The following is a 22,599-nucleotide window of genomic DNA, read 5'->3' on the forward strand; positions in this document are numbered from 1 at the left end:
CTGACACTCTCAGCCAATGAATGAACAGCAGTAGCTGGAAGTAGCTCAATGTACATTCTTGGAGGCTCGACACTTGTCAGGACCCTTCTTGTTTGCTCCATACTGGGGAATAGTATTATTGTATTCCTGGCTCCATAAGTACCTACAGCAAGCTACAGTGCTTGTGATGCTTGGAATAACCCCATAATTCTTAAGTATCACATAAACCGATAAACCTGTAATAGTAAGTATTTGGTTTAAAAACATGAATCTAGCGGTAAAATTCGGAATAAATTAATTTGAGAAATCCTTAGTAGTAAATTAACCACCCATCACAATACCCATTGGTAACTCTCTAGATAAACATTGTCCACGAACCAATTCATAACCACGAGAGCAAAGCATAAATTCAAAGCTATCAATCTATATTTCTATTGTAAGCCAATATATTAAATTCCACTACAACCCATCTTGCAAAGGTTTATGTGACGAAAAGGTTTATAGATCTGACAAGTGGAACTAAGAGTGAGACTGAACTAATGAGTAAAACTGCTCAATAAACTGAGAGCAGCCACACCTTGGATACCGTTGGCCTATTCACAACCCCAGTCACTTTGATCTCCGGAGTTATTGACCGTACGTGCACAAAGCTGTAGCTCAGAACTAGAAATGGAAGAGATTTGCTTAAAATGCACATGCCTATCCTTTAATATGGGCTGATGATGTGTTGCAGAGAAATAAGAAAAAAAAAAATCATGTTACTGAGAGAAGGAACAGTCATTAAAGCTGCAACAATTTTTACAAATCACTGTGGATAGTCACATAGAAATTTCTATGTGATATAACCTCTTTAGTGAGCATATGTTCTCCTGATGTTTAAAAGGATACTTTTAATGAAACATATTGGAAGTTCATCACTACTGGTAAAATTATCTGCAAAATCATCTACATCATAATTGTGTGGTGGTTTTCTAAGGATTGCATACATTTGTAACAACGCTTTGAATAGGAAGCTAGTCACTCACGGCCTTTTAGCAGTACCAAATTCCTCGGACATTGGCAGAAGCAGGTCAACCAGGCCCCGTCTTCACAGCTAAAGGGGTAAACCATTTGTAAATGATTTAACCCGTTATGGTAAGATGGAGACCAGGACCTCCTGGCACTATAACAGTTTCATTGAGAAGAAATCGCTACGGTGCCAGGAGTGTTCCTTTAATTGTGTTTGCTATGTATCATTGCACTTTTTGTTTTGAATATTGAGTAAGCCATTCAAAACCTTATTGATGATTGTGCTTAATCCAACTAAAACTCTTGCCTCAGAAAAGACAAACAATTTGTGTACAGCAGCATAGGTGTGGGATTTTTTTATTTCGATTTTATGATGTTGAATAATTGTGTTGTTGATATACATATGTATATAAATAGTCACCTTGTCACTCTGTTAGTATCTGGCAAAGTTGTGTAAGACTTAGGTTAGATGTATATTGTAGTTGCTCCTTGGTTCATAATTTAAGAAAAAAAGCAGGAAAGTATGACCAACTGTAAAGACACAAAAATGTGAAGTGTATGCGTCTTGGCTAAGGCACTCAAAGATGCGAGACAAGCCACTTTTATCTCCAAAATAAAAACAAGGGGGACATCTCATAAATTCCCGGATATTCTTAGGGCATGCCAAGAGTTTTATACTGACCTCTATAAAATACGTACTGCCCGCCTACTGTTACTGAATTGGAACAATATCTCGCTCCCCGAATCAAACAAACCATGCCCACCGACCTTTTACAATATTTAGACGCACCATTATTAAAGCTTCACTGTACAGGACAGCAAATCCAAGGTGGCAGCCTTCGCTGATGACCTTATGTTTGCAATTACACAGCCATTCCTGTCTATGCCACAGATTTTGGAGGAAATCTCCCTATATCACCATGTGTTCAACTTTAAAGTCAATTTCACAAAAAGTGAAATCCTCCCATTGGTGATCAATGATCAAACTAAGACATCTATAAAAAAAAAAACTCCTTTCCTAGGGTCGTCCACGTCTGTTAAATACTGGGAATACATCTGCCTATACACCTATCAAAACTCTTATGACCTGAATTTCCCGCTCCTATTGCAAACTATTTCTCAAGACCTTACTAAATGGCACAAGCCACACTTCGGCTGGCTATGCCGAATAAACATTATAAAAAATAACATACTCCCCAAAATTCAGTACTTATTACAGACAATCCCTATAGCTATACGCAAAATGTTTTTCTCGCAATTTAAAAATATCATTTACTCACTTCATCTGGGCACACACCCACCCCAGACTTCCGTTTAAAACCCTCACAAGCTTCAAGGTGGCCTGGGCCTTCTAGACATTGAACTGAACTACCAAGCCACTATGCTCAGTAGAATATATGAATGGACTGTAAACACTGGGTTTTTTTGGAGAGAGGCGCATTCCAACAACTGCTATACACTATTCCATGGCAACACATGGGTAAAGCTTCCCTCAAACCAGTTTATGCAACGCACCCCACAGTAATACCTACTCTTAAAGTATGGACCCAAGTTAGGGAACTACAGAGCATATCTCCTCACCCATCCCATTTATATCCACTTACACACAATCAGAGGTTTCCGCCAGGCCTCCATCCCTCTTCATTCACAGCATTCCACTCCTCCCAGTACCTCACCCATCCTCATAACTGAACGACCAGGGCCTTGCACATCTCAGCAGCCTTTGGACCGATACATCACCGTCGGCATTACAACAATACAGGTACTTCCAGCTCACTCATTTTATCACATCAACCCCTAACCTCCTCAAAGGGAACAGACAACTTACAATATTTGAAAACCACTGTACTTCCAGCAACATTAAAACTAAACATCTCAATAATGTATAAGCTATTGCAGCAGGAAGCAGCTCCCTTCCTTGCCCAAATACACAAGCTCTTGGGAGTCTAAGCTCAACTTTACACTAACACAAAAGGACTGGAAACGCATATTCATTAATCTACATAAGTCCAGCATTGGCGCACACACACTCAAGAAGGAAACTACAAAAGATTGTCCAAATGGCATCTAGCGCCATCAAAAATACAAAACATTTTTCCAAATGCATCAGAAGCCTGTTGGATATGCTCCCACCCTTAAAGGGACATTATAGTCACCAGAACAACTACAGCTTATTGAATTTGTTCTGGTGTGTTGAATCATTACCTTCAGGCTTTTTGCTGTAAACACTGTCTTTTCAGAAAAAATGCAGTATTTACATAACAGCCTAGTGATAACTTCACTGGCCACTCCACAGATGGCTGTTAGAGATCCTTCCTGTGTCATGGCTGCCTAAAATGCATCCAAACATTCAGTATCTCCTCCCTCTGCATGCAGACACTGAACTTTCCTCATAGAGATTCATTGATTCAATTAATCTCTGTGAGGAGATGCTGATTGGCAAGGGCTGTGTTTGAATCATGCTGGCTCTCTCCCTGATCTGCCTCTTTGTCAGTCTCAGCCAATCTTATGGGGAAGCATTTTGATTGGATCAGGCTACCACTTCTGATGATGTCAGCAGACTGCCTGTTTTTCTGAGTCTAACAGCATGCAGAGTTACAGCTTCTGGCTTGAATACAGTAAGATTTTGCTATATTTCTGGAGGCATGGGGGGCCCATGGGGACTTAGATGGTGATTTTAGTATTACAGGGTCAGGAATACATGTTTGTGATCCTTTAAGGGACAACAGATCATATATGGTGGACCTGCCCAACTATTCGCGAATACTGGTCCAAAATTGTAAAAATTATTCGCTTAGTGACCAAAATCAAGTTGCCTAACACACCGGAACGTGACTCTTCTTTCACTACCCGAACCCACTTCACAGAATGACACAATCGCTGATCACACATCTGCTCACAGCAGCCATTGCTCTTATTCCAGTGAACTGGAAAAAATTAAGAGCGCCCACGATCCGGGAATGGATCAATAAGGTAGAATCCATTTGCCTCCTGGAAGAGGTTCACTTTTCCTTAATGCGTACATATAGCACATACTAAAAGCATATGGGGCCCATGGTCGCTCTCTCTCAACACCGGACGAGTCGGCAATCAGTTAGCACACCCAATGTAATGGTATACATTAAGGGCTTCAGATACATTTTTACGCCAGACTAAAAAGTTTAAATTTGTTTCCAGTTTCTCCCAAATGTTCCTATCTTGTTTTAACCAGCACAAGATTATACTACACAGGCAGGAATAGCACCAGCCCCTCAATTCCTGTTTCGAATATGCTGTAATCCTTTTAGGTCAAAGAAATGTAGTTACATTGTATTCCTCCAACAGAATGTTTGTTTGACCATGTGTTTACAACAGCATTATACTTTGTTCCTAAGGTACTCATACACTGTAGTGTTGCAATGCCTGTAACCTATGTCAATTCAAATTTGAAAACTCAAAAAAAATTAACAAAATATGAATTGTAATTTATCAAAATAAATCTAATTTTAAAAATAAGTGCATTGTTTATTGCACTTTATTATTTATTTTATTATTCATTTATTCTTACAAAGTGCTAACATCTGTTTTGTATCTTTCTAGGAGCAAGAACATGGAGTTGGCCGGACAGGGACAGTGAATAGCATTGGTAGTAACCAGTCCATTCCCAGTATGTCAATCAGTGCCAGTAGCCAAAGTAGTAGTGTGAATAGTCTTCCAGATGCCTCGGATGATAAAAGCGAGCTTGACATGATGGAAGGAGATCACACTGTAATGTCGAACAGCTCTGTCATCCATTTAAAACCGGTAAATATAGAACAGAATATTTTATTATTTTTTTGTTTTTTTACTGTTTTGAAACACACTAATATTTGTGTTCAGCGAAGTCTCCCGAGTATAACAGTACCCCTCATGTACAGGTTTTATGGTGTTTTCAAAAGTTACAGAGTCAAATATAAGGCTTGCGTTTCAGTTTTTTCACATTGAAATTCGCCAGGTTGGTTATGTTGGATTTGAGACAGTATGGTGGCCCAGGAATGAAAATTACCCCCATGATGGGATACCATTTGCAATAAAAGACGACCCAGGGTATTGCAAATGGGCTATGTCCAGTCTTTTTTAGTAGCCACTTAGTCACAAACACTGGCCAAAATTGGCGTTCAAATTAGGTTTTTGCATTTTTCACACACAAATATTATAAATATAGACATCGCTGAATACAGATGTGTATTTTATTGCAGTAACATCAAACAGTATTATGACATTCACAGTTAGAATGTCACGTAGAATTAAAAAATGTTGTAAAATTCATATTTTCTCCTATTTTTTTTTAATTTTTTATATATATATATATATATATATTATTCATATTAAATTGTTTCATACCTAAATATTTGATGTTAAATGAAAGCCCGGTTTCCTTTGAATAAAATTATATATAATAAGTGTGGGTGCCTATAATATGAAAGAGGCGAATTACGCCTGAACAGACATATAGCGCAAATTCCAGTTTTTGTTAACGTTTTGTTTTGATCACAACGTGTACATTTGGCTCAGTCCTTAAGGGGTTAAATACAATGTAGGTGTAACATTAAAAATCATGGGAAAAACCATTCCCTTTTTAGGATCAATTAATATTTTCAGTAAAGTTTTATTTAGCACGGCAAGTAATATAAAATGAGAATAAAAATAGAGAGTTTTAAATATGGCTTTAATAACAGTTTATAATAGTGCATTGAGATAAACCTCACTTGGTATTGCAGTAAATGTAGTACTTTTCTAACATTAATTGTAGAAGAATTAATTTGTCAGGTTTACTTGATAGTAAGTCAAATAAAACTAATTGTTTTATTTTTCTGGTAAATGTCATTATTGTGGCCCACGCTATGTTTCTTCAGGCATATTGACACAAGTTTTTAGAAATCGTATACCGCTGAATTAGCTGTTCAATTAAGTTGTTCTAACTCAGCAGCTATAGTGGAATCCTGCACATCTTTGCAAATGTCCATTTCAGTGCCTTGCACAATGAATTGCCAGAATTGTACTATCCTAAGTGAATATACAGCATATGTACCTTTTCAAATATAAGCACAGTTCAACTTTTCATTTGCTGTGAATCCATAGCTGCCCAGCTTACTTGAACGTGAACATACATTTTGAAAATTGCTAAATTAGTATCTTACTAGTGCTTACTAGTTGCCATAAAAAAGCTGCTCATGTCGATTTATTCTTGTGGTGACATACAATAGCATGTCATCTTTTAGTTCACCTCTAGTTCTAATTCATGTCCAGACTTATGACTGGAACATTGAGCGTTTTCTGTTTAACCACTCATATTATTGTTTTTACACTGTTTTTTTTTTTTTTATTATTATTATTTTCCACATCTTTGCTACAAGCTTGGTATTTGGTAAGCTTTTCATGTAGCGGTATTTGCATTATTTGAACAGAGATATTTTGTCAGGACACTTTTTCATAAAATTAATTTTGGGGGTATGAAAAATTCCACCTTTTACATTTTCCTGAATCTTGAGGAAGTTTTATTCATTGCAGTGAAGTCACCTCTCTAAGTTAGACTTAATGTTTCATTGTTTTTATACAGTTTTGGGAAACCCTCCCACCTTCCTCTCATAGCGGAATTTACTTAGGCTTTTCTTGAGTATGATTTTTTTTCACCTGTTTGTTTTAAGGAGGAAGAAAGTTACCAAGAAGACCCTGAACCAAGAATGCGGCCATCAGAACCTCAGTCCCCTCCCCAGGTTTCTCGTCACAAGTCTCACTACCGCAATCGTGAGCACTTTGCCACCATACGCACAGCCTCGCTGGTAAGTTGTCAATTTCAATTAAAACATTGGGTACATTGTGTATGTTTGTTTTTTTTTAAACATTTATGTTGTTAAGCGGCATAAGCTTAATAATGAAGTAACAATTTTGTTCAGCGCCATATTTTTTTTTTTTAGCCTCCACGTTTCTTAGCCTGGCAGCAATATTTATTCCCTTCCTTTGCCTGTCCTACTTCTTGCATGCAAATCTGATCTTGCATATGACTTTTGCTCCTCTTGCTGTCAGCCTCTGGCTTTGCTTATGACTTTCGTAGATTTAAGTTTAAGATCTACGTGTTGTGATGGCATCCTTAGATGCATTTCCATTTGCATGTTCCTACTTGCGACCCATAGAGTGTTTGTTTCTCTGCTAGTAGAATAGGAATTCCAAAGTTCTCTAGCAGTTCCTTGAATTTGCATTTGTAATCCTTTAACCCCTTGAGGACACATGACGGAAATATTCCGTCATGATTCCCTTTTATTCAAGAAGTTGTGTCCTTAAGGGGTTAATGTTTTTTTATCTATTTCTTCTGCAAAGAGGGATTATGGCCTTTTTTTCTATTGCTAAACTCCTCTTTTGGTGTTTTGAGGTTGTTGGTTTTTTTTTCTTTATGGGGGTTTATTAGTTTGCTTTTTGTTTTTTAATGAAGTTCATACAGTAGTGAGGACCTAGTGTTCGTTTTTTTTTTTTGTTTTTTTGTTCGTTTTTTTTACAAAATGTGTTCTTCTCCATTGATGTCAGCCAGGAGATTGTTGTCCTTTCTTTTGCTCTTCATCCCTGAATAACAAGAGCTTGTTACGTTGTTTGGATGTTTGTGCTCTCAAATATTCTTTTGGGGCAAGTAGTTCCTTTATAATGTGTCCTTTGTTTGTTTGTTCATATTTATGAACCCCATTTGGGTCAAAAGGCTCCAGTCATCACTGGTGTCAAGTGGTTCAAGTCCATGATGTGAATGGCTTGTGCTCTGTCTAACAAGCGTTCCCTGGACAAGGTTACTGCTAACTCAACTCATGCATGAAATCTCATGGCCCTTTTCCCAAATCTGCAAGACAGATTCTTGGTCGTCTTTGCACACATTTTCTAAATTTAACAGTTTTTATTTTTGTGTCCATTGACACTGCTGAGAGGTTCTCCGGGCAGCAGTTCTCATTTTGTCACCAAAACAAACTGCCCTAGGGTTAAAGTGCCCTTGTGTCCAGCTCTGCTTTGTGACTTGTGAGCTGCTGTCACCATCCAAGAAAGCAAAACATAGTTTTGGTTTTACTTAACAAATTCATTTTGTCAGATTCAATGCGTCCATATGTCTTCTGGGAGGAAGAAAGAGAAGTAATGATCTAGTGGAAGGGCTAGAGAGGGATACGCGTGCTTTAGCATTGCATTATGCGTGTTTACTTATCCAGTTGGGAGGGGCATATATGACAATAAGTGGGCTCTCACCATCCGAATGGAAAGTGAAGACAAAATATTGTTTTCATTCATGTTTGTTACATCATTAATTTTAATACATCAGCCTGAGGAGGTTATCAATATCTTATGATTACTAGATATGACCTTGTAAATAGAAACTGTAATGCCTGATGGTTTCCACAGAAAGTCACACTTCATATTTTGCATTTAACCTAGATCCCATCAATCTGTATAAGAAGAGTTCACTGAAATTTCTTGTAGAATTGACATAACATGGATTAACCATCACGTTTTTTGTGTTTAACAAAGTAGGCACATTTGCTTAAAGGGACTCGAATGTTCTCAATAACAGTGTATTTTATATTATCAGTGTTCCTGGTGTCACTGGATTTCAGGACTAATGGCAATGCTTATGTTTGTCTTGGGACAGCATCTAGACACCAATAATCCTACATAGAGGTTTAGTGCTTTTGGTGCCTAAAGTGTCACTTTAATGACATTTCATTTTGGATTACCAAAATCCAGTGCCCTTATAAAATGATTTCCACACATTGTCCCATAATTTAACTTTTTCACTTGATTATACTAAAAACAATTCTGAACATGGTAATATAAAATGTATTGGTGTACAAATTTTTAGGTGACGAGGCAAATTCAGGAACATGAACAAGATTCAGAACTGCGGGAGCAGATGTCTGGTTACAAACGTATGAGGCGGCAACATCAGAAACAGCTGATGGCACTGGAGAACAAACTAAAGGCAGAGATGGATGAGCATAGACTTCGACTGGACAAAGATTTAGAAACCCAGAGAAACAACTTTGCCGCAGAAATGGAAAAACTTGTTAAGAAGCATTCGGCAGCCATGGATAAAGAGGTGAGAACTTCTTATGAGATAATAAAAGTTCTGTTATTGCTAGCAGATAGATACAATATACTCTGAAATATTTTGTTCCTTCATTTTTCCTGGCATAGCGATAAAACTACAAATGGTATATTTGTAGATGCAGTGGTCTCATTTGTTGTGAAGGTCATATAACTTTTAAAATCTAAATACACTGGCTGTGTATTTTTAAATCTTTTCTTTATATCACTTTAAACTGCAAATGATTTGACGATGTTCTCTTATTGTAGTTAAAGTTAATGGCAAATGAGGAGAAAAAATTCCAGCAACATATCCAGGCTCAGCAAAAGAAAGAGTTGAACAGCTTCTTGGAATCACAAAAACGAGAATATAAATTGCGCAAAGAACAGCTGAAAGAGGTGAGGTCACGGTCTTTGGAAATAATACAAAACTGTGGCATGCTTACTCAAGTATTTATCACTTCCCTTACTAATGTTCAAGCAAACGGTAAATGTAAATCTTCTTTAGGGAACATTCTAAAGTTTAAAATAAATATATTCAATATGCATGAAGACATCAGTAACAACGACTTTTGTCTAATCTAATGCTGGGAAAATAGAGTGCACGTGCAGCAGTAGCAACTCAGACAGCGAAATATTTTACTTGATGAAACCAAATCTGAGGCCTTAAAGAGACTTTGCTGTTGAGAGCGAACAGAAGTTCCTGCTTAGGAGCTTCAGCCTCCCTATCAGAAGTAGTGGAAGCAGGGAACAGTGCCCAGTAGACTCAGTGGCAGATCCAGGGAGGTGTGCTGCTGGGAGCTCATCAGAAAGCCCATAGAGAGGGCAAACCAGACAAACAGACCGGGGCCCGGTCGGGTGTGCGGCCTTTTAGCAGCACAACCGGGCCCTTTGAATATGTGCAGAGAATGCTGGGAGAAAGTGCTACAGTTAAGAACTAATATTTTTCAAGTTTATTCTTTACTGAATGACCTGTTAAATGATTTTTGTAAACCATTCACTTTCTAAATCATTAAACACTAGAAAGCAAACCTTTTTTAAAGGGTTACTCTAACCTCCATGTGACCATTTTAGTGATCTGAAGTGGTCATGGTGTAGGAGTCTGGATGTGCAGCGGGGGGTCAAATAAGATGCATAATTGCAATGAAAGCCTTTGGAGATGATTTTCTTACAGTTGAAAGCTAGCATTTCTATTCTGATTTGACTTCTCTGGACTTTGCTTTAATTCTATTGATGTTTGTATTGTTTCTTGACTAGGAGCTAAATGAAAACCAGAGTACCCCAAAGAAAGAGAAACAGGAATGGCTATCCAAGCAGAAGGAAAATTTCCAGCATTACCAAGCTGAAGAAGAGGCAAATCTTCTACGGCGTCAAAGGCAATACTTAGAGTTGGAATGTCGCCGATTTAAGCGGCGTATGCTGCTTGGCAGACACAACCTAGAGCAGGATCTGGTCAGAGAGGTAAACGACAATAGCTGCTTTGCTCAAACTATAGACTCTCCATGAAATGTTGGGACCCAGGTTTTGTTCCTGACCCATGTGCTGGGAACTTCTGACTTGTATACAATAGAATGTCCTATATTTGACCCATTCATTCAATATTTTTCATAAGGTATTTATTTTTGCACTTTTATTTATTTTTAATTCATCTGCGCCTTTTCTTTAGGAGCTAAACAAGCGGCAAACTCAAAAGGATCTTGAGCATGCAATGCTTCTGCGGCAACATGAGTCTATGCAGGAGCTAGAGTTTCGGCACCTCAACACCATACAAAGGATGCGTTGTGAGCTGATTAAGTTACAGCACCAAATAGAACTCACCAACCAGATGGAGTACAACAAGAGACGGGAGAGAGAACTAAGACGCAAGCATGTCATGGAGGTCCGACAGCAGCCCAAAAGCCTCAAGGTACCAATAGCTTAGGATTCTCCCTATCCAAGTAGTTTAAAGTTTAATTGCAGCAGTTAGGTTTATGCTAGTCAGTGGTGTGAGGATGTGTTATTTTATTTATATTTTTGTGGTTGGATTTTGACATGTGTTGAGCTATTGGTTTTGCATTGAACACATTCTCACTGTCTCTTTAGTTTTCATGCAATTTTTCTACTCCTCTTTATTCTGTTAAAAGAACATCGTGTCCTTCAGTCCAGAAGACCCATTCTTTTGATGGATAGTGGAGCTAATTTTTTTTTTTTACAAATATACTCTCAGGAAGTCTTGGTGTCTTGCTTTCCCTAGCAATTTAGATTGCAATTTGAGCTCTTTATTCTGCCTAGTCATGAGCAGTTTCCTTTGTACAATGACAGATGTTTTGATTGCAGCACTGTTATTAACATGTTTTGTACTTATTTGCTTGGATTTTGTTGGATATTGGCAAGGCAGCTGTCTCCTTCTCTGTGCTCTAGGCTGATTAGCCTCTTATATACGAGGCAATAATCCATCTGCCTACAAGGTCTATATTTCTGCATGCCCAAATTAGGCAAGAAGCATACTGACGTGTAACTTTTCAAGGAACACTCCTCTGCTCAAATACAAAAATATAAATCATTGTTTAGTAGATATATTTTAAATGAAAACATGCATGCATAATAAGCCATTTTTTTATTGGGAATATATCTGAAAATAGCTTGCAAAAGCTGCAGATCTCTTCTCTGAAACTTTTGGAAGCCCTTCTCTTTTAACTTTGCCCAGACTTTATGTGGCTGTCCCATAGACATAGACTCATAGACATCCCAATGCAGCTCAATGAGAAGTCTTGCAAGCCAGATGCAGTCTCTGAGAGCTTCATTCAGAGCATTGTCATATCTTCTCCCCAGCACTGAGTCAGAATGCAAAATGGGAGTGCAGGGGATAGCAAAAAAGCGGTCTGTGGTATCGCATCAGACCAATGGCTCTCTCCCCTACTAACATAACAGACAATACACAGACCTCCAGTCTCCTCTCGTTAATGGCCTGCTGTGGTGAGCAGCTGTGGAGAAAAGTTGGAAAATAGTTAAAGGGGTCAAGTTGTGAGTGTTGGAGGAGATATTTTGAACAATGAGACATTGTGTGGATTCCAGCAGCCATTTTGGTATCTCTATGGCACTGAAACTTCTCACTTTCCTCATTCCCTTCATTGCAAAGGTATATAAATGATTCTGTTTGACTGAGGTTACACAAGCAGATGACAGCTCATCTGTGTCAATCACGCATCAAACGCACCCTGTACATTCCCATCACGCATCAAACGCAATACCTGTACATTCCCATTTCACATTATTTTTCTCATTTTATATTGTTTAGAAAAAGCAGAAACCAGTGTTAGTTTGAAAAATCTTGCTACTATGGCCACCAGTGGGGCTTGTAGTGATTGTTTAAAGCTACATGGTAATTTAAATAGATATGTTCTAGAGTTGTTGTCTGTCAGTCTTTCCTACATAAATTTGCATTATGTTGATAAACATGTGTTTGTTTTTAATTATACAGTAAAGTCTATTTACTATATTTCAGGTTTTTTTTTTCTGTATGTTTGTGGTATGAAGTTTTGTATTCAGCTAGCATAGTCAGTGTCAGTATTTTTGATTTTTTGTTTTTGTTTTATATCGTGTTCCTTTAACCCCTTAAGGACCAAACTTCTGGAATAAAAAGGAATCATAACATGTCGCACGTGTCATGTGTCCTTAAGGGGTTAAAGAAGAAAAAATAAATTTAAATGTTAATAACTCACAGCATCATTATTTGTTCAGTCTAAAGAATTACAGATTAAGAAGCAGTTCCAGGACACTTGCAAGATTCAAACAAGGCAGTACAAAGCTCTACGAAATCACCTTTTGGAGACCACACCAAAGAATGAACACAAAGCTGTCCTCAAGCGGCTGAAAGAGGAGCAAACACGCAAACTTGCCATATTGGCTGAGCAGTATGATCATAGCATTAATGAGATGCTGTCCACGCAAGCAGTAAGTTTCTGGAGGCAGGTCAACAGAAATACTGTTACCTGTATTGGGAAGTATTTCCACAAGCGATGCCTATATTCAGCTTAATCATCTGTAGGTCAGTTGTACAGCATTAAAGGGTTTCTACAACCACCATGACTTCTTCTGCTTTTGATTGCTGTCACAGGAGCACAAATGGGGAGAGAGAATTAGGCCTCACTGAATCAAGTTTTTCCCTTAATCCTTAAAGTTTTTTGGTTTGTTTGGGGGGCAAGGGGTTTGAGTAACCCTTTAAGGAAATAAAGTTAATTTTGTATCTATTCTGATGAATTTTTACTCAAAGGTCGATTAAAGATTCAAAGATGATGTAACCTTATTTTTTTTTTTTTTGTTTAGTTATGAAAGTTATTAAAGTTGGTTCAAGCAGGACTTTGCTTACAGTTTAAAGCTGTTTAAAATGTAGATATTTCTATTTCTGGTCGAAACACATTACTTGCCTGGCAGTGTAATCCGGATAGAATGAAACACAGTGGCGAAAGTTTACTAGGAAAGTACCAGAGATCGATAGTAGCATTTCTCTGGTACTCCACTTTCAGTGTTTTGGCTCATCCTTCATCTTGGAATTTGTATATCGTGTTTTCCTTCTTATCCAATATTATATTATCTCCTTTAGTATCTTGCTTTGATGAGTTACTTTTCAATATCACCTGGTTTTGCAGTTGCGCCTGGATGAGGCACAGGAAGCAGAGTGCCAGGTTTTGAAGATGCAGTTGCAACAGGAGCTGGAACTACTAAATGCTTATCAAAGTAAAATCAAGATGCAGGCAGAAGCCCAACATGAGCGGGAGCTACGTGAACTGGAACAGAGGGTTTCACTCAGGAGGGCCCTTCTTGAGCAGAAGGTATAGAATGTTAATACTTCTACTGTGCTGTGCTTCTCAAACTTATTTTGCCCCACAGTAGTCCTAATTATGTTTCATTATGGTCCCCGAGGTTATGCTTAAAAGTGATGGGGATTTGCCCTGAATTTAAAGTGTGGGGAAATAGGTAAAATTAGTCATGACAGTCCTTGACATTTACCTGACAATTATTCACAATTGTAAGTTGTAGGGTTCATTTTTTTTTTTTTTTTTTTTTAAACATCTTTTTTGAAATGGTATTCAGGCGCAAAAGTATGAGAAGCTCTTTGCCCCTATGAAGTAACATGAGAGTAATACCCAGACGTTCCTACTGTTGCAATACATTTCTTTACAGTTGTATGTCATTGGTGAGCTTTGCTCTCTTTCAAAAATATGTCCAGTGTAGAATTTAAACATGTGATTTCCATTTGGTAATATGGAATAATGTAGATGCAATGTGATGGGATGTGTTATAAAAATAATCATATCAATGAAGAATTTACTGTACATTGCTTAATTTTATTGTGTACCACTTGTTTTGATCTTTATCTTGTACATATATCCGTCTTTATTTCATTTCAATGTAATTACTTATCTTAAGATGGTGAGAACATGTAAATCAAAGTCTTAGTCTGATGGAATAATACAAAATATCTGTAGTTTTTTTTTTAACAACTTTTTTTAATTATTATCCCTGTTTGAATAAGTTATATGTTGGTTTTCTAATGTTTTATGTCCTCTTGTTTTAGATTGAGGAAGAAATGCTGGCTCTTCAGAATGAGCGTACAGAGCGAATACGAAGTTTATTGGAGCGCCAAGCACGGGAAATTGAAGCTTTTGACTCTGAAAGCATGAGGCTAGGCTTTAGCAATATGATACTTTCTAATCTCTCCCCCGAGGCGTTCAGCCACAGCTACCCGGGAGCTTCTGGCTGGTCCCATAATCCCACTGGAGGCCCTGGACCTCACTGGGGTCACCCCATGGGAGGCCCACCTCAAGCCTGGGGTCACCCAATGCAAGGTGGGCCCCAACCATGGGGTCATCCTTCAGGGTCTGTACAAGGTGTCCCTCGTGGTAGTACGATGGGGGTCCGCAACAGCCCCCAGGCTCTGAGGCGGACAGCTTCTGGGGGACGGACAGAGCAGGGAATGAGCAGGAGCACAAGTGTTACTTCACAGATATCCAATGGTTCACATATGTCTTACACATAACTGCAAGAAGAACTTGGCCATTCCTTATGATCATTCAACACAAACTGCCTACAGATGTCCTCACAGCAGCTTTCTCAATGGTACTGAGCAGCTGCAAAAATAAGGCTTCCTACACATGCTGTATTTAATCAGTTTGTACAGAGTTACATGTCTGTGTGTTATCCGATGTATAGCTGCTGGATTTCTAACAGGAAAATGTGGGATTGAGAAGGAAAGGAAAGCATGTGATTTGTGCTGAGAGTGGATTTGGGCAAAGTTGCTTTTAAGTGGTATTGAAAATTATTAAAAAGCTGCAATCCAATGCAAATTCACCTTAAAAGGAAAAACAAAAAAACCTTTTCTGCACATTAAGAGCTTGGTACATTCCCTGGTTCTTACGTTGCCTGTCTATTCTTACAGAAGGGTAGTGTTATTACTCATTAGTGAATGATAATCCATTGCTAATGTGTGTGAAATCCTTTGCATTCTGTATATCTTTGGTGCAGAATTGCTAAAGACCATTGATTAGGTTTGTCAAACATTTGCAAATATGTGAGATTAATTTTAGCTCTAAATGGGTCAAAATGTTTAATTTAGACAAATTTGCTGCCAGAACCAGCCAGTGGGTTTGTCATTGCATTCTGTTATGCCAGAGGTGGGACTACCTGTTGCTCTTTAGTGGCTATTGGACTGCTTTTCTTGTTACTAGCTGTTGATTATGGCGGTGAATGACATGAAATGTAGATGAACATCTGTTACATAGAGCCACAGGTTTGTCATCCCTGTCAAGTCAGCTTATTGAACTGTTTCTCCAGCTCCAGAGTATCATTTTCATATTACTTTGCTTCTCCATTTGATGCACGGCAGTAACATTTTTTTACTTATTCCATATGCAGTGATTTTATCCCACAATAACTGCAAATGTGCCCATGCACTTGCAAATGTTTGTGTTGGACCTATTCATAGATACTGTCTATGATACAGTCCTTATTTATTTCTAGATTGGCTGTCTATGTTGACTGCTTGCAGCTTTCTAGCCTTTCAGCCTAAACTTCAATATGGAACATTCTGTATCCGTTGATTGTTTGTTTTATTACCGTATTTCATTCCTTTGTTTGCTTTGAATGTTTTACCTTGACTTAATATATCGAATCGTGCTTGTCTGATAGTGTTTATCAAAGCATGAATTGGAGTGAATTGAAAACAGAGTTGCAACAATTTGGCTAGAACAGCTGCTTTGGAAATAAATATCCAACTCTATTAGGACACCTGGACTATTTTAGTCTAAGTTTTGCTATTTGGTTTTTCATACACAACAATTCCGTGTTTAGAGAATAAAACCTTGTGTATTGTCAAGATGTCATGGTTTTTTAGATGAAAAAGAAAACCACACATTTACCTTGTTTTAAATCCATATCAAGCATTAGTTGTTGTTTTTTCTCTTCATAATTTTTCATTTTGTTCTGTTAGTTGGGTTTCACCCACTCATATGTATTTCATGCCATCTTCTCTTAAGCATCATTTGCTTTTTTATGTTACAAACCTCTTGCTGTGCTTTTTGCCATTGCAAATGCTGAATTGCTGTTAATGCCTTTTCATTCCACTTTCAATTATATAATTGTAGGGCTTTGACACCAATTTCCTTCCTTTGCTGCCATTTTTTTCATTGATTAATAGCATGTGATCGAAAATGCCAGTAAAATAGTGTCACGTGCACACCTGTTTGAGTCAGGTATACATTGAAAGAGATTTAAGGAAGTTAGTGTTTTGTTTTATGCATTTTAGTTTTTTATATGCTGGTGTTAGTGCCAATCGCTGGGAATTTTTTTCCTTTAGATCCTCAGATTGTGATGATTTAGATGGAAGGTTATAAAGTGAGAATTCCGTTAATGAATGGACAGGTTCTACTATGCACGATTGCAGTAGTGCTGTGGATATTGCTGTACAAAGATAGGTGAGGCTGCCACATTAAACCGAAAAATTAAGTAAATAGGTGAATTGTCTTTACATATGTTGATATATTAATATGGAGATAGTGGGATACCGTATACATAAGTGCTGTCATTCGGTTGTGTTTTTTAATTCTTCATAGTATAAGCTACCGCTTTTGTGCAGAGACCAGGAGCTTGCCTACTGTGCTTCATTTGTTGTGCTGCACAACAAAGCATGAGTAGGAATTAATAAATCAATTTTTAATATTTATTTTATTTTTATAAATATCTATTGGTATGCCATACTTAACCTGGACTAAAGGTATATGCCAATATCCCCTCACAAATACAAATCTCATCGTTGGGTTTACATATGTAATACCTTTTGTGGCCATAAAATAACCACATTGTATTCATTGCTCATCACATTTTAGATAATATTACATCAGGGCTTTTCAACACTTCAGTAGAGAGCATGTGTTTTGTCCCTTGGTGTACTTAAAAGATATTTTAAGTAAAGCATCTCTTATTTGTTATTTAAAAAAAAAAACTATTGTTTTTTCTCCTTTGAAATATGCCCTGTTGAGCTACAGTACATTGTAGTTTTTTTTTTTGTTTTTTTTTGTTAATTTGCCAAGATGCTGCGATTTCAGTTTGCAACTAGAAGTGGTTGTTCCTCGTTCCCTTTTAAGTAAATGTTAATGTAGTGTTTTTGGAGGTGAATAATGCAGCGGAAATCACCACTTACCACCGCTGCTCTTCAATTTTTATGGTGAATACCGCCTCATGATGCATCAGACACTCAGACTTTTACAGAGCAGTGGCATAGGGGTACTTGGCATTTCTTCCGTAGTGATGCACATGCGGCGCTACATAAGGTAATTTAATTTGCATGCCATGACCTGACAGGGTAGTTTAAAAATAAAATCTAGAAGAAAATAAAATGGCACAACCAATAGCTAACTCAATAGCTTTTTTTTAATTTGGCTGTCAGCTTGTGCATTTAATTCTTGTTTATGGTGCAGAATAGTTGGATTCTATAAAATGCCTATTTTTGGCTGAGAGTATTGAAATATCACTGTTAATTTTAGAATTTGTATATTCATAGCCTTCTTTTGTTCATCTCTGCGTAACGCTTTACCTCCTCCCCAAGCACTTGTGAGCAGTAATGGAAACCTTGCTATTGAACTTTGCAATATTTTTCTAAAAATCATATGATAATACAACATAAGTCCTGGACTTTCTTAAAGGTTGATTGCCTCATGCTTGATTAACATACCTAATTAATATTATGATCAGAGGCCACAATGCAAAATAAAATGCAGGTAAAAATACACATATACACACAAAATGAATAGATGTTACCACTTTCTGTGTTTACGTAAGCATCTGAAATACATAGTCCATAGTATAGTATATAGATAGCTCTTAAATAACAACCCAGCTACTCATAAGTTATGCTCTCTTATTTCTGAGGCTCGTATAGTTGCCTCAGACTCTGAAGGCCTTTGTTACATAACCCTTTTGTAAAGTTCTTGTAGTTGTTCCAAATGGTTACCTCACAACTGCTTCCAATGCTGTACCCACAATGTAACCAAAAGAGGACTTCCAATATTGATGGTTTTAACACTTGATTTAGCCCAAATGATAAGCAGCAAAGAAGGATAAAATCTAACATGCATGAATGAATGAATGAATGAAAAAAAAAAAAACTCACTGATGTGATTCGACCACTAATCAGTCTTTTTCAAAGTGCATAAAATTAGTCCCAAAAGTCTTTCCCCCCCCCCCCCCCCAGAGACCACAATAGTTTTTAAAAACTGAATAAAAGAAGAGACCCTAAGTTTGGTGCAATAACTGTAATGTTCACTGAAGAGGACAGACAGCTGTGTTGTTTTTTTTATTTTTCTAAATCAGGCTGTAAATATTTGATGGGTCTATAGAGATGTACACAATTATCCTAGAGGAAGTGACATTTTTATTGGTAATCTTAGTTGGATATCACTTTATTGATGCTTACTATGTAATAAGAGCTATGTAACTGGACTTTATGCTTTCAACATAATCCATCTATCAACACCCAGCTGAAAAACTCTTGCTTACAAATGTTTTACAGAATCACATTGAGGTCTACTCTGACATTTAGTGCTTTAGTGCAATTAAATGATTGAAGACATTTATGTAGAATAAATAAATATGCAGAATTTGAGGGGAAGGGTAGGCTTCTACAACTATGTCTAGAAGGAAATCCTACACCCTGGTAGTTTGGCGCAAGGGAGAAACGGAATCTAGTAATGGATGCAGGAACTATAGGATATTCTGCACTTTTAATCATTCTTCTGAAAAGGGACAAAATAGGGCAGGGTGATGGCTAAATGCTCCCTTGCACTGCTATCCCTAAATTTGTCATCCTAGGAGATTCCACCTACCCAGGTATGGTACAGTGGAGAAAAACACTGCCTCGCCTCCTAACCTAAACTACTATGGATGTTTGTTGCTGTTTTACTGAAGCACAGATACAGATACAGATAGTAGAGTATGCAACACTATGATTTAAACACTATAGAATTAATTAACACGGTCTCTCATTGTAGCAAATGAATACAGGCTAAACCACTATATTAACCTGATAGGTTTTATGTATATTCTTTCCTTCAATTGGTTAATAATTATGTTTCCGTAAATAATACTAGGTCAGTGCAACACTATAATAAAACAAAATTATTATTGTAGTACACTATTTAGACTTACGCAGTGCAATTTACTAAATTTGTTTGCACTATGTTATAACTATGTTATAACCCCCAAAACATAGATACTGTTATAAATGCCACTGGATTTATCACACCATTCGTTGATTCCTGCTTTGATATGTTCGCTCTTGTCCTTTTTCCTTTACTGTTCACTTTAATACTCCATGCTGGGTAAGACAAGCTTGGTGAAACAATGTGCCTTTTGAGGCAATGAGGAGTAAAAAAAAAAAAATCCTGGCAAAAGGTGGCAGGAGTTTCAGATTTGGAGTGAAAATTTTAATAATTGGATTAAGAGCTGGTCCTCCATGCTTTACTGGGCATTGGATGTAACTATAGGTTTTCAAATTCAAAATGAAAGAATCCCCCTCTCTCTCCTCCAGTGTAAGGCAATTAAATGCCTTTTCCAGTTGGGTTAGGTGCTATGTTTTGTAGCCTTAGAGGTTTATCCATTCTTATTGAATTTGTCACTATGTCATATAGTCCCTCCAGTAACTAGCATTATGGCTTGTGGGATGGTCTACTAAAACCGCTGTCCTTTGCTGTTACAAAAATAGCTTCTCCATTGTTTCAAGGTCAGATTACTTTAATAAAAATCTGAGCCTTCATATACATGCTTGAAAGTGAGACGTGAAGTAAACACTTCCAAATAGCCAGCTCGCAGAATTCTGTTAATTTAAGCAGGCTGTGCTCCACAACATTGATACACATTGTAAAATAAGAACTATACCCAATTATGCATGGGCTTCTCTGCTGCCGTTCTGTTTGATATAATGTATATTCTTTGATCCGTTAAAGAAATAGGGAATAATGTCCACTTACATCCAGGTTTTAATGCTTGGAATCCAGCTATTGCACCTGTGACCAACAAAACTGCAGGTGATGAGACACTACTCATTTTATAGTTGTAATTGTTTCGTGCATAATGGGTATAATTTCCTTCTATATCATGTTGTACCATTGCTGTAGGTGCACTTAAATAAGCTATTTATCAATTAAATTGATCCCCTTTCCTGGTACTTGATACTATTTTCAGTGTGCTAAATCTGTTGCATATTTTTAGGAATCAAAACCTGCCAAACAGTATTATTAAAGAATCATTGCAAGATAACATATTTTATATCCCTATCCTGCACTTTTATACACTTTTTTTTTTTTTTTTTTTTTTTTATGTTTTGTGATGCTTTTGCCATGTGATTAAAACTTACTGGACCATACTGATAATCGAAATTCTTGGAAATACTTCAAACAAATCAGTTGTTCTGCAATGAATATAAAGATTTCATAAGGTTACTATGTCACATTAAGGCATATCTTAAAGGACAACGGTCACCTCAACTTTTTTTTTTTTTTTTTTTTACAATAATAAACCCTTTCATTAGGTTTTTTTTTTAATGAATTGTATATAAAAAGAAAAAAAACAATAAACGCATTTGGTTAGACAACAGACACTTGGTCTCTTTAGTCTTCTCTGCTTCAAGCCTTCAACCCCTGCACAGAAGCAGGAACACCACAGAGACTAAATGCCAGTTTTCAAACAATATCCGACCCAAGATGCATGTATAGTAAGGATACTGTCATATGCTAAAGGTAGGGATGTGTTTTTCGATTTTTATAATTTTTATTTTTACATATATTTCTGTAAATAAAAAATATATTCTCTTTCAAATCTTGATGAGAGAATTATTATTTATAAGAAATTGTTTTGAGGTAACAGTTGTCCTTTAACGATGTTCATTTTATACATTTTATTATTTTAATGAATGCCAGCAAGGCTACTTAGATTTTGTTACAGGGATTTTACCAAGGTCCCATTCATTTGTGTTACATTTGAATTGTGAGTCTTCTCAGTGTATTGTTTTTCCAATTGCTATGTTACAGTATATGGCCAATGATTTAATTCTCTCTACTCTGAGAGAATCTGTGATCATGAGCCAAAGGGATTAAACATGATGGTTCTTATGTATACGGCCACTGGAAATGCATTTTTTTTTTTTTTTTCACAATGTAATTTAAAAAAAATCATATTTGCTAAGTAAATAATAATCTTCCCTCAATAGGTGTGCCAATTTTGAAACTACCTTTGCAGAATAATAGAACACTTTTCTGTTGTTAGATGCCATTAAATTCTAGGTATAGCTTTTGCATGATTTGGTTAAGTATGATATTGCACTTTTAAGCAGCAGAGATTTAGAGACCCAGAAAAAAAAATCCAATATTATGGCTGGGTAAAAACCACACATTCAATTATTACAGTACATGTTGACTCAGTCCTTAATAAATATATATATATATATATATATATATATAACAGTTTAGCAGATGCATGGAGGTTAATAGTTTCCACGAGGATGAAATTTGCATGCTGCCCCCACTTAGTGCTCCAAAATAAAATAAGTCAGGCAAAGATCATTAAGAACCTTTCTTCACCCCTCTCCCCCGTTAAATTTTTTTTTTTTTATATGTTTAAAATCTACATGCATTTGTATAGAGATGTAGTTTACACATTCCTAAATTTTAAAGGCCATTAAATACTTCAGATTTTATATATTAATGGTGATCGTTAGTTATGATATTCTTAACTGGCTAATGGTTGATTCTGGGCCTGCACAGTGCAGGTGGTCTGGTTTGTATAAAGTTTATAAATGTTGGCTTCTTATTTGGGTATGATCTTTTTAAGCTGCTGTAATGTTTGTCAGTTGGACAGTTTCAGTAAGGGAGTGACACATGTTGTCGTGCTTCTTTAAAAAAATAAATAAAAAATATTTGCCTTTTAAAAATGTCATTCCCGTCTGAGTTCCAACACCGTTCAGTACATTTAACGTAACCTAGCCTCAAGTGGGTTTTCATATTTCACATAATG

At 36.9% G+C, this 22,599-nt stretch overlaps 1 protein-coding gene across 1 annotated transcript in view; it reads left to right on the plus strand.

The window, feature by feature from the left end:
* The window catches only part of TAOK1 (TAO kinase 1), a 72,991-nt gene extending 55,776 nt beyond the window's left edge, over nucleotides 1-17,215 (plus strand). Inside the window, exons 12-20 of the mRNA XM_063450004.1 lie at nucleotides 4,567-4,770; nucleotides 6,654-6,788; nucleotides 8,834-9,070; nucleotides 9,328-9,456; nucleotides 10,315-10,518; nucleotides 10,724-10,963; nucleotides 12,778-12,990; nucleotides 13,686-13,868; nucleotides 14,615-17,215. Of these exons, the coding sequence (XP_063306074.1) occupies nucleotides 4,567-4,770; nucleotides 6,654-6,788; nucleotides 8,834-9,070; nucleotides 9,328-9,456; nucleotides 10,315-10,518; nucleotides 10,724-10,963; nucleotides 12,778-12,990; nucleotides 13,686-13,868; nucleotides 14,615-15,076 (2,007 nt within the window). The 3' untranslated portion in view covers nucleotides 15,077-17,215. The remainder of the gene's footprint in view (nucleotides 1-4,566; nucleotides 4,771-6,653; nucleotides 6,789-8,833; nucleotides 9,071-9,327; nucleotides 9,457-10,314; nucleotides 10,519-10,723; nucleotides 10,964-12,777; nucleotides 12,991-13,685; nucleotides 13,869-14,614) is intronic.
* Nucleotides 17,216-22,599: the final 5,384 nt, after the last annotated feature.

The sequence above is a fragment of the Pelobates fuscus genome, chromosome 1, assembly GCF_036172605.1.
Source record: "Pelobates fuscus isolate aPelFus1 chromosome 1, aPelFus1.pri, whole genome shotgun sequence".
In the NCBI taxonomy this organism is placed as follows: Eukaryota; Metazoa; Chordata; class Amphibia; order Anura; family Pelobatidae; genus Pelobates; species Pelobates fuscus.